This window comes from Elgaria multicarinata, chromosome 3 (assembly GCF_023053635.1).
Source record: "Elgaria multicarinata webbii isolate HBS135686 ecotype San Diego chromosome 3, rElgMul1.1.pri, whole genome shotgun sequence".
Classification (NCBI taxonomy): domain Eukaryota; kingdom Metazoa; phylum Chordata; class Lepidosauria; order Squamata; family Anguidae; genus Elgaria; species Elgaria multicarinata.
The window spans coordinates 144,054,559-144,071,431 of NC_086173.1; the positions used below are offsets into that span (position 1 = coordinate 144,054,559).

Consider the following 16,873-nt stretch of genomic DNA (forward strand, 5'->3'; position numbering starts at 1 on the left):
ATTATTATTATTATTATTATTATTATTATTTCTTACCCGTCTCTCCATTTTGATTGAGGCGGGGAACAATAAGCAATAAAATACATAAGACTGAATTAAAACGTAATATACATTGTTAAAAACATCCTAAAAAACATCCTAAAACATTCTAAAAACCAGGATATTTTTATTACACACACACACACACACACACACACACACACACACACACACACACAGACTTTATCCTTTTAAATCTTTTTTCCCAGGCCTTCACATCTCTGGGAGTTTGTTCCCAGAATTGTAGATCCGCAGCTCGGAGCCAAGAAAGTGCCTCTCTACCTCCGTGGATGTCAGTGCAGCATGGCGCATTTCACACTACACAGCTGCAATTTGTCACCTTGTCTAGACCCGTCTGCCTCCGGGACAGGGGGAGAAAATGAAGCGTGTCGGCCTGCCACCTGTCCAGCCAGAATGCAGGGCGCACCAGGCACACGCAACACCCACTGAAGGCGAGGGAACCGGACGCGACGAACTTGTGGCGGCCGTTTCCTCACACACAGAGGAGAGCGCCGCTGGTACGCCAGGCTGGAGTCGTGCCCCAGCGGAGGAGGGACAGCGCCCACAGCGCAACGATTTCGTGCCAGCTCCATTAAAAGTTTCCCAGGCTCTTTTAAAAGCCTCAGTAAGCCAAGAGGTTGCTATGACAACCTCGGCCCTTGCTTTATGAAAAATACAGGAAGTACAGCGCTTCCAGCTTGAAACCCCCAAAGCATGAGCAAGAGGCAAATAACTGCCCGCCGAGGTACTACCCCACAGAATATTCTATGACCCTGTACAGTTCACAGATCCAGACAGCAATGAAGTCTAGCGAGAGACGTTCACATTACCCGGTCACCCAAGTCCTACAGTACCAATCCCTGTCATGAGGGGACAGGTTTAAAGGCATAGTGAGAACAGCCCTAGGGGTGTTCACAGAGGCCCACATGTCCATTGAACATGGGAAGGGGACTGTAAATGTTGGTTTAGTGAACATCTAGATATGCGTGTATAAAGAGATAGGACCTTTTTCAATACTTGTAAAGGAATGATTAATAAAACCCCGAAGACAGTACACTAAAACCAAGAGATAATAATAGCCACAGTCTTGCTAAGTCTTTGAGCGCAGTCCTACGTGCATCTACTCGGAAGAAAGTCCCAATCTGTTCAGTGGGTCTTACTCTCAGGTAAGTGCATATAGGACTGCTGCCTTAGCTTCCATTTCTAGACTTCACCCTTGTGGGGAAAGTGTCTTGTTTTAAAGTCAATCTCTCAGAGCCTTCCCCATTTTCATTTATTTATTTAAAACATTTGTATCCCGCCCTATAACATTAGGATCTCGGGGCGGCATACAGATAAAAGCATACAGTATAAAAGAATAAATACACACCGTTAAAAACAAATTAAACCATGAACCAAGTTAAAACAATATATAATTTAAAAGCAGTAAAAACAATTAAAACAGTTAAAACAACTGCCATCTTAGTGAATTTAACCATTAAAGGCTTTGTTAAAAAGCCATGTTTTTACTTGGCGTTGAAATGAAATCAGTGTTGGCCTTCAGCCCCCATTATCCCCAGCCAGCATAGCCTAACCTACTTTACAGGGTTGTTGTGAATATAAAATGGGCGGCGCTGCGGAGGGGGGAGAAACCATGTATGCTACCCTGAGCTTCTTGAGGAAAAGTGGAAAATAAATGTTGGGGGAGAACCAATTTCCTTCGGACCTAATTTCAATGAGATGGGCTGCAAGGAAAGTGCAGCCAACTCTACGAATACAATGCAGATGAGGAAAGGTCCTCTGCTACAGGGCGTCCCATCTATCCAGGTCATGGCTGGATGGGTAGTGGGGGGGAGGAGGAAGGAGAAGAGAAGGAATTCACCACCTGCTTCACAAGCCCTCATGGGAACTTCCCACACAATGGAAGGCTTACCCTGCAGTTTGAGAACCACTGGTCTAGACAGAAAGACAGGATTCACTCATCCAGGTTATGTGCATATAATTGGCACCCTACTGTGAAAAACGCTCCCAGTTGACATATAATTGTGGTATTTTTAATCCTGGAATGCTGTAAATTCGAAACAGCATGTGTTTTGGTTTGCTGTGCTTCTTGTCCCATATCCTCTACTAGCACCCGAGGCACAGCCGCTACCATGGTGCACCCCTATAGCCCCTTGTGGGAGGGGCCTGTCCACTGCATGCCCCTGTGGAGGGGCTTTCCCACAGCAGGAGGGGGCAGGCATAGACCTCTGTCCCTCCTTACTCTACTCCTTCCTGGTTTCAAACTGTATTGTCTGTGCTCGTTATTGAAGTCTGTCACCTAGTGGCTGACGATAGTACTCCAGGCTTCAAACAACAGTCACATCTCAAAATTAAAACCAATTAATGACCTTTAAAAAGCAAGTATACTTAAGATGCACACCTCTAGGGTCTCCTTACTATGCATGTCAAGTTTTAGGTGTCGAAGTTTCACCAACTTGGCACTATGGCACCGACAGACAGACAAACATCCTCTTATTATTATTATAAATATCCCACTCTAATTCCCCTTCCACCCCCACAACACATCTCATTTTCAATGCACTGTTCTGTACTTTAGTATAATCGAACAGAGTTATGTATGTGGCTTTTCAATGGGACATCAAACAGATCAACTTGGGAAGGGGGGCTGTGCCTTTGAAGGCAGCAATCCCCTTTCAAATTTTTATGCAGCTTGAACAGCTCCATATTTGAGGCTGGCACGGCTGCAGCTCCTCAAGAGCAAAGGCAAGGCTGCCATCAGAAGACTGATGGGAGCTTGCTCACAGCTTCCAATGCCTGCTGCCATGCCAAGGTGAATGTGTTCACTTATACTGGTTTTGGGGCACTAAGGATACGACTTGAACCTGGCACACACAGCAGTGTAACATTTCTGTGTGATTACTGCCCTACTGAATTAATTGAAAAGTTGTTATTATTATTATTATTATTTATTTATTTATTTATATAGCACCATCAATGTACATGGTGCTGTACAGAGTAAAACAATAAATAGCAAGACCCTGCCGCATAGGCTTGCATTCAAATAAAATCATAATAAAACAATAAGGAGGGGAAGAGAATGCACCAAACAGGCAGTATAAAGGTCAGAGCAAAATCAAGTTTTAAAAGCTTTAGAAAAAAGAAAAGTTAATGGTAATGGAATTGAGAAGGAAGGAGGAGGGGAACACCATTCCTAGCCCCATCCCAAAAGGCAGATCTGACCTCCACCCACCTTCTCTGCACAGATCAAGCTATGGACACCATCCCAGTGTCCCACAAGCACACACGAGGAACAATGTAGAATGTGACTTTAGAGCAAATGCTGCTAAATGTTACAAGCAAGCCCAAAAAGCCACAGCAGGAGAGCAGAGGAACCCTCAAATATGTCTGAAGCCGAAGGAGAATGTGAACCTCCAGGGAAAACATTGTGTAGCTCCTCACACAAACCCAACACCAGGTGATCCTCTCAACATGAAGCTGGTACTCAGTTATCTTTCCATCCTGCCTCACGAGGAATATCCTGCAGGCTAAAAGCTCACTCCTAGCTGCGGAACAGGAGCAGACAACACAGCTGTAGCGCTACCCACTCTACAGTCTAAGAACCCTACACACATTCTTTTTATTTAATTCTTATCTGAAATATTTATAAGCTGCCTTTCAGGACAGAGCAGGGCAGTTGTTACCATCCTAGGAATTCTGTCTGCAACCTTCTGTTGCAACGCTGCGTGTTATGCAGGGGGAAGAACAACGGAAGGGGAGGAAGATTTGTTCTTGTTGCTAAAGGAGTTTTTCATAGAATAGCAGAGTTGGAAGGGGCCTATAAGGCCATCGAGTCCGGGTCGCTCTTTCAGCGTGTTGGCTAATGGCAGCTCGTCTTCCTCCTTTCCCCTTTCAGTAGGGGTTCCGCAAGGCTCGGTGCTTGGCCCGTTGTTGTTTTCCTTATACATGTTGCCCTTGGGCAAGCTTATTCAATCTCATGGCCTCCAATATCATCTGTACGCCGATGATACACAACTATATCTGTCATCTCCGGAACTTTCTCCTGATGTTCACGATCGTATCTCGGCATGTCTTTCAGATATCTCAGCTTGGCTGCTTCATCGTCGTTTGAAACTCAATATGGCAAAGACTGAATTGCTCGTTTTTCCTCCTAAACCTTCTCCTCATCTCTCATTCTCTCTTACTGTCAATGATGTTACGCTTACTCCGGTCAAGGAAGCTCGTAGCCCTGGCTTTATATTTGACTCCTCGCTCTCCTTTATTCCTCATATTGAGGCAGTAGCTAAATCTTGTCGATTTTTCCTGTATAATATTGCCAGGATTCGATCATTTTTGTCCGTCTCTTCCGCCAAGACACTTGTTCATGCACTGGTTATTTCACGGTTGGACTACTGCAACCTTCTTCTCTCTGGCCTTCCTTCTTCTCACATCAGTCCGTTGGTTTCTGTTCACCACTCTGCCGCAAAGATCATCTTCTTGGCTCGCCGCTCTGATCATGTTACTCCGCTTCAGAAATCTCTTCATTGGCTTCCAATTCACTTCAGAATCCAATATAAACTTCTCCTGTTAACCTTCAAAGCTTTTCACGGTCTAGCTCCTTCCTATCTCTCCTCTCTCATCTCACACTATTGCCCCGCTCGTGCTCTTCGCTCCTCTGATGCCATGTTTCTCGCCTGCCCAAGGGCCTCTACTTCCCTTGCTCGGCTTCGTCCATTCTCTTCTGCTGCCCCTTATGCCTGGAACGCTCTTCCAGAACATTTGAGAACTACAAGTTCAATCGCAGCTTTTAAAGCTCAACTAAAAACTTTTCTTTTTCCTAAAGCTTTTAAAACTTGATGTTGTGCAGACTTTATACTGTTAGTTTTACCCTACCCTGTGCCTGCTTACCCTACCCTGTGCCTGTTTGCCTTCTCTTCCCCTTCTTATTGTTTTACTATGATTTTATTAGATTGTAAGCCTATGCAGCAGAGTCTTGCTATTTACTGTTTTACTCTGTACAGCACCATGTACATTGATGGTGCTATATAAATAAATAAATAATAATAATAATAATAATAATCCACCCTAAAGCATCCCTGACAGATGGTTGTCCAGCTGTCTCTTGAAGGTCTCTAGTGTGGGAGAGCCCACAACCTCACCAGGCAACTGATTCCATTGTCGTACTGCTCTAACAGTCAGGAAGTTTTTCCTGATGTCCAGCTGGAATCTGGCTTCCTTTAACTTGAGCCCGTTATTCCGTGTCCTGCACTCTGGGAGGATCGAGAAGAGATCCTGGCCCTCCTCTGTGTGACACCATGTACATTGATGGTGCTATATAAATAAATAATAATAATAATAATAATAATAATAACAACCTTTTAAGTATTTGAAGAGTGCTATCATGACTCCCCTCAATCTTCTCTTCTCCAGGCTAAACATGCCCAGTTCTTTCAGTCTCTCTTCATAGGGCTTTGTTTCCAGACCCCTGATCATCCTGGTTTTAATAGGTTGTCTTCTGTCTATATAAAGTGCTGGTTCTTACCTTTAAAGCCCTACATGATCTAGGATGTAGGGAGCACCTCCTGCCCTATGTTCCAGCTGGCCACTTAAGGTCCTCAGAGGGTCAGCTGCTGCAACTACTTAAGGTGAGATTGTCAGTCTCATGCCAGAGGACTATTTCCTTCGCTGCCCCTCAGCTGCGGAAGGACCTGCCGGATGAAATGCGCCTGCTGACATCTTTGAATATCTTTAAACAGGCATAAAAGGCTCTATTACCCTGGCAGGCCTTCCCCGTTTAAAATCTTATTGCTGACCAATATATACTGCTTTTATGCAGTATTGTTTTATCTTGGTTAAATTGTTTTTAACTTTATATGTCCCCTAGGATATTTTGTATGTAGGTGGGATATAAATTTAATAATAATAATAATAATAATAATAATAATAATAATAATAATAATTTTATAGTTGTGTTTTAATGGATCTGTTTTTATGTTATATTTCAATGAAGATTTTGTTTTAAATCTGTTCTTTATTATTAGCCAACTTGAGCACCATTCTTCGTAGAAAGACAGGATATAAACTAACTAACTGAAGAGTAGGTACCTAATAAGGGGCAAGAACTGGAAGCTGTGGAGCTCAGGGATTTCCCATCCTCACTAGGCCACCCTCATGTAACACCCCTCAACATTTAATGACTGGAAAGCGAAGCAGGTCGCAAAAACACTGAAGCCAGCAAGGACAGATGTTCTTCTATACAGATAACAAGCAAACAACAAGCACAAGAATGACCCCGGGGGTATAACTGGTCAAGCTGCAGCATATCAGGCAACTGTTTCAGGATTATACTGACTTAAGCACTGGGAGTGTGTCACGAAATCAACACTCTGGCTCCAAAGGCCAATGTTTGAAGATCGCATTAACAAGGCATCACCCTGCTATATCCGCCCCTGGAGAAATATCATTTAGAGAACAATATTCAATTCTAGGCATCCAAACACACATATAGACAAGCCAGAAAGGATTTAAAGGAGACAACGATTCAGAAAGGGAATAATTTCAAACGAAATCTTCTCAAGGCATTTCCTTTCTAGACCTCTGTCATCTCCTTTGAGGAATGAACGAACTACGCTGGTAGTTTTCAAAATATTTGAAAGAAACCTGGAAAGAAAGGGGAGAGCTCTTGCTCCTTCTACCCCCATAACTGAACCAGAGGAAAAGGTTTAATTTAAATTATGGGGAGGTAGAATTGAAGACATAGTTTAGTGCAGTCTTCCCCGACATGGTGCCTTTCCAGATGGCACGGCTGGAAGGTGCTAGGAATCGCAGTCCAATACATCTGGAAGGCACCCTGTTGGGGAAGGATACACTAGTGTTTCATCTGAACCGACCCTACAGTTTAGCACTATGGGGCTTGTGCACAACCTCTCTGGCACAGCTGCACAAAGGAAATTGGAACATTTGTTTTAGTTCAAAGTGAACTGTGATTTGTTATGTGTCAACCCAGGACTGTGGTTAATACGGTTTAGAGAAACAAGCCAGGATCAGAAGCCAGTTTGAAGCTGGCTAGTTTCTTTAATCCAAGGTTATGAGTATCCACAGACTGCCCTAGTTCAAACACAGTGACAAAGATAAGAACATAAGAAGAGCCCAGCAGGATCAGATCAATGATCCATCTTGTCCAACGTTCTCTCCACAACGGCCAACCAGCTACCTGGGGGAAGTCCACCAGCAAGACATGACTGTAAAAGCCCCAGCAATGGGTGAACACACGAATCCTATCTGATATTGGACACAGCATATAGCCATCAGGACTAGTAGCCATTGGTAGCTTTATCCTCCATGAATTTGTCTAACCCCCTTTTAAAGCCATCCAAATTGGTGGCCATCGCTACATTGCACATCTGTATCATTCTCCCTTTACTCGCCTTTTGTCTCAGCTAAATAGTTCTAGACGTTAACTTTTGCTTCAGACCCTTAATCAGTTCGGTTGCCCTTTTTTGGACATTTTTTCCCCCAACTCTACAATAGTCTTTATAGCTGCAGTGACCAAAACTGTCCACAGTATTCTCAGTGTAGTCACACCATAGATTTCTATAAGGGCTCTATGACATTGGCAGTCTTATTTTAGAATCCTTTCCTAATTATGACTAACGTGGAATTTTCCTTTTTCACAAAAGCTGAACACTAGAGTGACAGTTTCATCAACCTGTCCACTACAACCCTGACAACAGCTAGCTGAAAACAGAAGCAAAAGATTCCCATCTGCTCTTCCTTGTGGCTTCACCAGAAGAGGTAAAGAGCTCACAAACCTGGGCTCATTCACATAAAGCTAAGCCATGGTTTAGCTTGCATCCAAACACAACCATCTAGAAATACACAACTCTAAACGCCATTTGCTACTCGGGAACAAACAGTATTCCACACCTGTGAAACCTTCCTTAAAGGGTTTCAGTAAATATTGGACAGATTGTGTGGTATTCTTTTAAATATAGGATGTCCTGTTTTCAAGCAGAAGCTCAGAACAGATAATTAATCAGCAGCCAGTTTTGCTGGTGGAACACAGAATGTGAGGTTTGTGAGATCAAGGCCCAACTCTTAGGGAATGCCCTCACCCAAAAAAAAGAACACTTCCCCTGCAAAAGGCAGGCAAGTGGAGTGGGAACAACCAGAACATACCAACCTCCCTTCTTGCCCACGATCTGGAAGTGAGAAGGTGAGGAAATAACAAAGTACATGAATCAGAGGAAGCCTCCACTTACTTAGTTTTACCCTACCCAGTGCCTGTTTGCTTTCCCTTCCCCTCCTTATTGTTTTATCATGGTTTTATTACAATGTAAGCCTATGCGGCAGGGTCTCGCTATTTACTGTTTTACTCTGTACAGCACCATGTACATTGATGGTGCTATATAAATAAATAAATAATAATAATAATAATAATAATAATAATAATAATAATACTTGCCAGCTCTGGGCCATGGGCATTTTTTTTTAAAAAAAAAACCTTAATAAAAACAGTTATTTTTTATTATACATTGCCTCGAGCACTCATGGAGTGGAGGGGTGACCCAAAAGTGTTCTTTTTTATTATTGTTAAGTTTCCAAAATATAAATATAAATGAACATTCAAAATGCAGTAAACTTTTTACAGCCAAAAGTTATAGCAAAAATTACTTTCCTTTCACATTTCATCTTTATTACCCTTTACCCTATTCCCTCCCCCAGCCCAGTCTGTCTCCCATAGATTGGCCCATTTCTCTTTCTAGGATGGTATTGTTAAAGTGGATAAGAGAATGTCTGTCTGTCAGACATCATTTTTCCTTCTCTTTTCCATTTTATTTTAGATTATTTTATAACACTACCTCTTTTCAGGAGTCCCAGAGAGTCCTATAAGCTTCTGCCAGAGTTGTTCTATTCTTTTCTCTCTTCATATATTCTATATATTTTTGCCAATCCTTCTTAAAATTATCTTATTTCTCTTTGTAATTGTAACTTCTGTGTCAATTTTTCACTAATTACTATTTCCGAAATTTTCCTTTTCCACATATCTACTGTCAGTATCCTTGCTGTCTTCCAAAAGTGTTCTAAATAATAAAATAAGCATTGCAAATAAAGCTCCGTTCAAAGTAAATCGGAATACAAGCCTGTTGAACCTATACTTATTAATTAAAACTGACCCTCTATTAAACACGTTAAGGGGTAATGCCCACGGGTGTCATTCCGCTAAGCACAAATAGTGTTGTGCTAGTGGAAACTAGGTTCCAAACTATGTGCAAGAAGAGAATCCGACTGAACTTCCTGTCTGCGCAAGTGTGGCTGTACAAGCAGTTGCTCATTACACCCTGCGCAACCCACGGGGCAAGCATAATGCGCAACCGCTTGCATCTTGCAAAGGTTCGGTGGAGCTCTGCTACTGCTCTTTGAGTTTGCAGAATAATACCATTAGATACTACCCATAGTTACACTGCTTTTCTACATACAAATCATGGGGTAAATCTATTTTTGAGGTCAAGGATTAAAAACATGGAAAGATCAGTCGCATGTTATATTGTTTCCATGGATGATCAGGGGTCTGGAAACAAAGCCCTATGAAGACAGACTGAAAGAACTGGGCATGTTTAGCCTGGAGAAGAGAAGATTGAGGGGAGACATGATAGCACTCTTCAAATACTTAAAAGGTTGTCACACAGAGGAGGGCCAGGATCTCTTTTCGATCCTCCCAGAGTGCAGGACACGGAATAACGGGCTCAAGTTAAAGGAAGCCAGATTCCAGCTGGACATCAGGAAAAACTTCCTGACTGTTAGAGCAGTACGACAATGGAATCAGTTGCCTGGTGAGGTTGTGGGCTCTCCCACAGTAGAGGCCTTCAAGAGGCAACTGGACAACCATCTGTCAGGGATGCTTTAGGGTGGATTCCTGCACTGAGCAGGGGGTTGGACTCGATGGCCTTATAGGCCCCTTCCAACTCTGCTATTCTATGATTTTGATACTGGGACTGGCAAGTCTTCATAAGCTTGTGGAATGTAGCCAAGAGTTGTCATTTTATATATCACCCTGTGTAAGAATATATTCTTCTCTTTTTATGCTCTTTAACCAGTTGATCACTGCAAAACTAGGCTGACAACTGTTACGTTTCTTCTGTCGCCCCCAGATTGTGGAATGGCCTGCTGGAGAAGATTTGTAAAATCAACTCTCTCTCTCTGAATTTAAGACAGCTTAAAAGACTAGCCTTTTCCAGCAGGCCTACCCAGATGAATGTGAAATCAAGAATTTTTAAGATGTGTTGATTTGTTGTACTAATGTTGTTCCCCGTCTCGATCCAAAGGGAGAGGCGGGTGAGAATTTTATTATTATTATTATTATTATTTCAATTTTCACGCTTATTAAAGGGGGCATATCCTTTACATCTCATAAAATTAACAAGCAGACCTTGCTTTTAAAAGGTCTGTACCCTTTGCTCTCTCTCTAAAAAAAAGGCAAAGATATAGCGGCTATGAACATCTGGAGTTATTAGCTACTTTGCATTTCTGGAGTGGGTGCTGGGCTTAGGGCAAGGCAGGAGAGTTACGCAGCATGGGTGGAGCAGAAGTAAAACTGAAAGCAGCAACATATGAAATTATGTCCTCTTTTTAAGTGATACAGTGATTCAACTAACCAACTATGGCATATCATTGTTCCGTAAATACATTAAATACCAATAACTTGAATTAAATCTTAGATTTGAGAATCAATCTGCCTTGCTCCATGTCTCCCTCTCGTGGAGCTACCTGAAGAAGTGCAGAGAAAAGGTTTGGTAGCTGGAGGGGCCAGATGATGCACCAATCCAGCCCAAGTGCCACCAGTTGCCAAACTCCTGGACAAGACGATCAATACTATCGGATCCCCCCTTATAACGCACTGAAGCTTATATCTACTCATATTTTTCCAGGCTCTTGCTACAGGGTACTGAAGGGTTACAGGGTTTGTCTCTTCTGCATAGCTCTCAGATTCCTTATTCTTGGCCAGACCTCACATTCCACCCTACTCATGCAGACAGCCTTTAGCCTTTCCCAGCGTATCTCACTGCCCAGCTTAAATTCAAGTCATTAGTTGTATTGCTTGCCTAAGTAGTTAGAAAAGTGAAGTGAAACAAACTATCTCAAAGGAATGGAAAGGACAACAAAGCCGTTCATGGACAGAAAGCATTCACCCTATGCATGGGAAACACCTTGCAGCTAATGGGCACATTAAGAGGAAGCACAGCCAAGCACCACTGCACATGGATAGAGTCGACAAATTCTTTACTCAGTGAAGGCAAGAAAGGGGAAGAAAAACAAGCAGCTGTCATTTGCCCTAAACATACATGCAAAAACAAAAGAAGACAACAGTCAGAGTAAGCAAAAGGTACATATATGAACCCCTGGAACAGTGAAGTTTATGCAATCTTCTCTCCCAAAGAAGTTCACCTGGCATTGACACAGTCATATTTTCAGCACAAGGCAAAAATGTATTTATTTTCCCAGAGATTTAGACATTAGTTCTGGCTTGACTGTTTGAGTTTGCTTTTGTGATGTTCACTCTGGCTTATAAGGAGGGGGATAATAGTTGGGTGTTTTATCTGTGTATTACAGATTAACCCCTTTAGTATTGTATTTCTTTTAGGTTGCATTTTTATGGTGTTTATTTGTATCTTGTATCATTGAGTTATATTGATGATGATTTATATTGACTATGTCTTCCTAGGTATATTGATTATGTTTTTTATAGCATTTCTTGTATTCGTTGCATTGAGACTGCTTTTGCTGTAAGAAGCAACACATGAACTTAATAAATACACGAATGGAAGTGCAGTGGACTGAGCAATGAAGTAGGAGAAATGGGTTCAAATCCTTGCTTAGTCGTGAACTTAAGGAGTTACCTAGGACAAGTTGTTTTCATCATCAACATGCTTTCATCATCAATATCCCATCAAGAAAATAGGATACCAGCAACCTGCCTCATAGCAATGTGCCATGAATGTACAATATCAAACCTGTAGGTGGGCAAATTGTGGGATTTTAAAGTGTAGGTTTCAGTGAGGCCCCATTGCAAAGACAGAATGATAAAAGACAGTACAAATGCGGGGTAGTCAATATATTGCAAAATTCCTTTGTAAACATGATTGTTTTTACAGTAATATGTGAAGCAGACACAAAGATTCAAAGCCCAGAAGATTCAAAGAGAACAGGGGGAATCTGGCTCACTCCTCTCTTCAGTATCTAACCCTGGAGATATATATCACATGATTCTACACAGCTGTCACTGTCACAGAGGAATCAGCAGACACTCCATGACTTGCGACATCGGCATACGTGGAGCCTAATTCAGATTTGTAAACAGCCACTTGCATGGTCACCTCTGGAAAGCAAAACTTCCAATCCTGTAACCCACTTATCTGAAGCCTCAATGGAATTTACTTCAGAGTTAATACTAATAGGATTGCAGCTCAATAAGAAAAGCGACTGGAAATTGGAATTTGTGTCTTCTCCCTTTCAGGCCAAAGATATGACACATACATGTGCACCAAGTCCAGTGAACATTTTAGCTCATAAGTTTTGCAAGGCTTATTTGCATGAGTGATCCAATTCTTCATCTGTAAACGCTGCAGTAACTCAATGTTGACTGGTGTTTTCTTAGAGATGTGCATTACTTAGGCACAGTAAAAACACGTGCTTATTATTGGGGAGGTACAAAGTATACATGGTTGCCTACAAGAAAATCACTACTGCTGCATAGGAAATTAGTCACATGTGAACTGGCTCTTCAGTGTTCACAATGCTGGCCCAAGACATTTAGTTGTCTGAAGTAGAGCGCAAAGGGCCAATACTTTAGAAAACCTTACTACACCACTCAGACGTTCATTCTTGTTTTCATCTATCCCCTCTGCCCTGGTGCTGTCTGAAGCAAGTCATTTCACCCTGCTGCATGGCAAAGCAGGACCCAACATCACACGACCACAGGAAAAGCTCCTACTCCTCTTAAAAGTTGTGTGGAAGAAATCTGCGGATTTTCCATGGAATTTTGCCAAGGATAATACCCTTGCGGAGATGAAGTGGGGCAACGCTCCTGTACATAAAGTAGTGTACAAGCCGTACAGAAAACTGTTGGTCATAAGAAAACATAATGGCAGCACCTAACACTGTTCACCTTTATGTGAACACAATCACATTTAGAACCAGTTAACTGGAAAAAAACCACAACTACTTGATTTGCTAGTAGAACATTCCACCCCCACCCCACCCCCAAAGGAACACTTATGCACTTTACAGACCACATAATTCAGAACAGATACGGTCTTTTCAAGTAAAGTAATTGCTTACGTGTGCCTCTCTCGATCAGTGCTCTCATATTCTAAGAAGACAATCAGTCGGGGGTAGTGGCTGCAGATTTCACCGTTCACATTGTGGATCAGACTATAGCTATAGTCTCTGCTGAATAACTCAAGGCAGCATTTTTCAATACGTTCTACCTACAAAAGTAAGAAACAGTTATTACAGACTTGTTGTTATTTATATATACTGTAATCCCAGCAAAAGCTCTAGTGCATTGTACAAGCAATGAACAGAAGAATAACATTGCCTTCGCATTAGAAGATCTATGAACAAAAAAGGAAGGGAAGCATGGAGACAAATATTTGGAAGCAAGGAAAACTTTGCCACATCAAAAATCCAAAAAATGAGACACTCCATATGGCTGGCATCTACATCACACCCAATCCCCACAACCCCAATACAACCTGAGATAATGAACCTGGAATAAGTACATCAACCAGGATGTTAGCACTAGGTACTTTTGACCAGACTAAAATACCCATTACTTCATACAATGTGATGCCACTTCTCCATCCCACCTTCCCTATTCTACTTCTGATGTCTCTAATTTCTGCAGTTATGTGCCATACAAGAAACTGTCATGCAAGCATTTCCTTAAGAATAACTCCATTATAACAAGAGAAAACTTTGCAGTAGTAAAAACGAGCTTGCAATAAAGATTTCTAGCTTCTTCTTTTTTAAGACAGAGATCACAAACACAGCATTTTTATTTATCCACTGTTTTCAGCCAAAAATTGACTCCCAGCAATGAAAATTGTCTTGCCAACTGAGGAAAACACAGATAGAGTTGACACTAGCCCAAAAAAGCTTACAGCAGCCTACCCAAACTTGGCAGCCCCCCAGATGTGTTGGATGACAACTCCCAGAATGGAAACTGTAATCCAACTGCAGGACATCAGGTTGGGGAAGGCTGATGCAAGTTATCAATGCAAAGGTTTCAAAGAGGAATTGCTGCTGGAAATTCAGCTAAGTCTATGTCCAGGTACTACAGAAGGGGCACCTTGCTGAGTTGCCTCCCTCGACTTTTAGCTAAAAGCACATCTCCATGCTGGGAGAGATTCTTCACCTGTTGATGCAACCTTTCATACAGCTGTCAAAAGGAGACTTGCCAGGAAAGAAGTAGCAACCCTAAAGTGTGGTTTTTCTGGGGGGAGGGAGAGTTGTAGCGAACACAGGGCTGCAGCTGATCTAGGCAGGATGACACACACACCCTACTCAAACCGCACCTCAGGCTCACCTTGGCGTTGCTACCGGTCCCTCCACCACCACCTCCGCCTCCACTACCGCCGGCGCTGCCGCCACCACCACCACCACCGTCCCTGGCCCGGTACTGCGCCCTCGAGAACTCCAGCAGCAGCTCTGCCAAGGCGCGCTCGCCGCCGCCGGCAGCCTGAAGGGAGGCGGAGCCGCCCCGGGCACCTGCCATCCCCGCCCCACAATCACCGGCCCGAGCCCCGGACTTGTCGCCCCAGCAGCGCCAACGCCTTCCCCATCGCAACCTCCTTCCGCTTCCGGGAAAGGCGAACGATGCCGTCATCACAGAGCGACACGACGCGACCCCCAGCAAGTATCCACCCAATTGGCCTGAAGGAAGCGCGAAATAATCCCTCTCCCCTTTCCGCCAGCCGAGAAGAAAAGCGCGCAGACGCAAAGGGGGCGGGGCGGTGTGGGCGGGGCAGGGGCCTCTCGAGCCGCTGACGAAAGGTTGGGAATTGCGGGCTGCAGCCAATGGCTGGGCGTGGGAACTTGAGGCGCGCGGGGCGGGGCGGGGCGGGGCGGGGCTTTCTGGAAAACCTAAAGCAAAAGCAGCCTAAAAAAAGAGAAGGGAAGGCTATTCTCCAAGCAGCAGCAGTCTATGCCCCCCGCCCCTTACTTCCATCCTCCCCATAATCCCTGACCATTGGCCTTTCTAGCTGCGGGTGGTGGGATTTGTAGTCCAACACATCTGAAGGGTGCTAGCCAGGGGCTTGGTTTTTTTACTTCGATTTATACCATGATTTTTCACCAGGGAAATGGCGCTCAAAGCAGATGACAATAATAAAAACGGGAATTTAAAATAAAGACTTTGTTAAAACAATCCTAAATCAACTACATTAAAAACACAACAATAAAAGATTTTTTTAAAAAAGCACCCAACGGGCCATCTTACATGCCAAAGGCCTGTTTGAACAAAAACGTCAAGCAGTTTGGGGGAAAGCATCTGGGTTTCAATATATTATTATAAATCCCAGAGGGGTAGCAATATTAGCTTGCATCAAAAACAACAACAGCACCTTAAAGACGACCCAATTTATTATAATATGCCAACTGAGAATATGCCTCATGCAACTGGTGAATACTAACAATGCTAGTCTGTTTTATCAAATACAATAAGGAGTCCTATAATATCTTCAAAATAATTTATTGTGGCATCTACTTTTGTGGACTTCCTTAGATGTATGATGTGTGTATAATGATAATGATAATATATGTGTGTGCGTGTGATATATACACACACAGACTAACACCCAGAAGTATAGGATTTATAATCAGTGAGGCCTACAGGCCATGAATGCAAGAATCTATGAGAGCGAGTAACAGGCTTGCCATTAAACCATAGATGGAGAATGTATGGCCCCTCCAGCTATTGTTGGACTGCAACTCCCATCATCCTTCACTGATGGCTAAGTTGGCTAGGGCTGATGGAAGTTGCAGTCCACCAACATCTGGAAGGCCACAAGTTGCTGAGTCCTGCGTTAAACGAACAGGGCCTTCCCCCCCCCCCCAAGGTTGAAAGTGCCAGAGCCACTATTGATGTAATAGAGTGCTGGACAGGGACTCAGAAGATCATGATCTAATCCTCACTAAGACATGACTTTTGGTCATTGACTCTCAGCTTAACCTACCCCACAGGGTTGTTGTGAGTATAAAATGGAGAGGAGTAGGAGAACCATTTAAACTGCCTTGCGTTCATTGCTAAAGGGGGGAAAACAAGGATATAAATGTAAAAAATAAAAATAATAAAAAATAATAACTGTAGCCTTTATGCCCCCCCCCCCACTCAACAAAGATTGATGTAGCACAGCAGGAGACAGCGGATGAAGGCCTCAGGGCCCAATTTGCCCCTCCTGGAAGGTGACCCCTTTTCACTCCCCCCACCCCATGCCACAGTTGACAATCTGGAGATTAAAAAGAAATGCAACGTGGCAACAGAATTTGCTTGCAGGTGACTTTAGTGCAGGGCATAGAACCTCTTTCAGCCCAAGGTCAAATTCTGTTTCAGAGATGATCTCAGGGGTCCCAAAATGGGCGGAGCCAAAGAACAGAAAATAGCAGGATATGTATGCATAAAACTCTTGCTACCAGCAAATAAGTCTAAGGAGAGGCATTTTAACCTTTTAGAACAGAGGGGAAAGTGCACAAAAGCTGGGAAGCCACCCTATGATCAGTGGTTGGGGGAAAGGGGTGTGGCTTTGGGAGGGATCCCCAGCGGGTCAGATTTGGCCCTGGGGCCTGATGTTCTACA

At 43.2% G+C, this 16,873-nt stretch overlaps 1 protein-coding gene across 2 annotated transcripts in view; it reads right to left on the reverse strand.

The window, feature by feature from the left end:
• MTMR14 (myotubularin related protein 14) overlaps positions 1 to 14,920 on the reverse strand; it is an 85,275-nt gene extending 70,355 nt beyond the window's left edge. For both annotated transcript variants that reach the window (XM_063122118.1, XM_063122117.1), the window contains exons 1-2: positions 14,606 to 14,920; positions 13,357 to 13,505 (exon numbers count right to left, since the gene is read on the reverse strand). In XM_063122118.1, the coding sequence (XP_062978188.1) occupies positions 13,357 to 13,505; positions 14,606 to 14,905 (449 nt within the window). In that variant the 5' untranslated portion in view covers positions 14,906 to 14,920. The remainder of the gene's footprint in view (positions 1 to 13,356; positions 13,506 to 14,605) is intronic.
• Between the last annotated feature and the right edge of the window lie 1,953 nt (positions 14,921 to 16,873).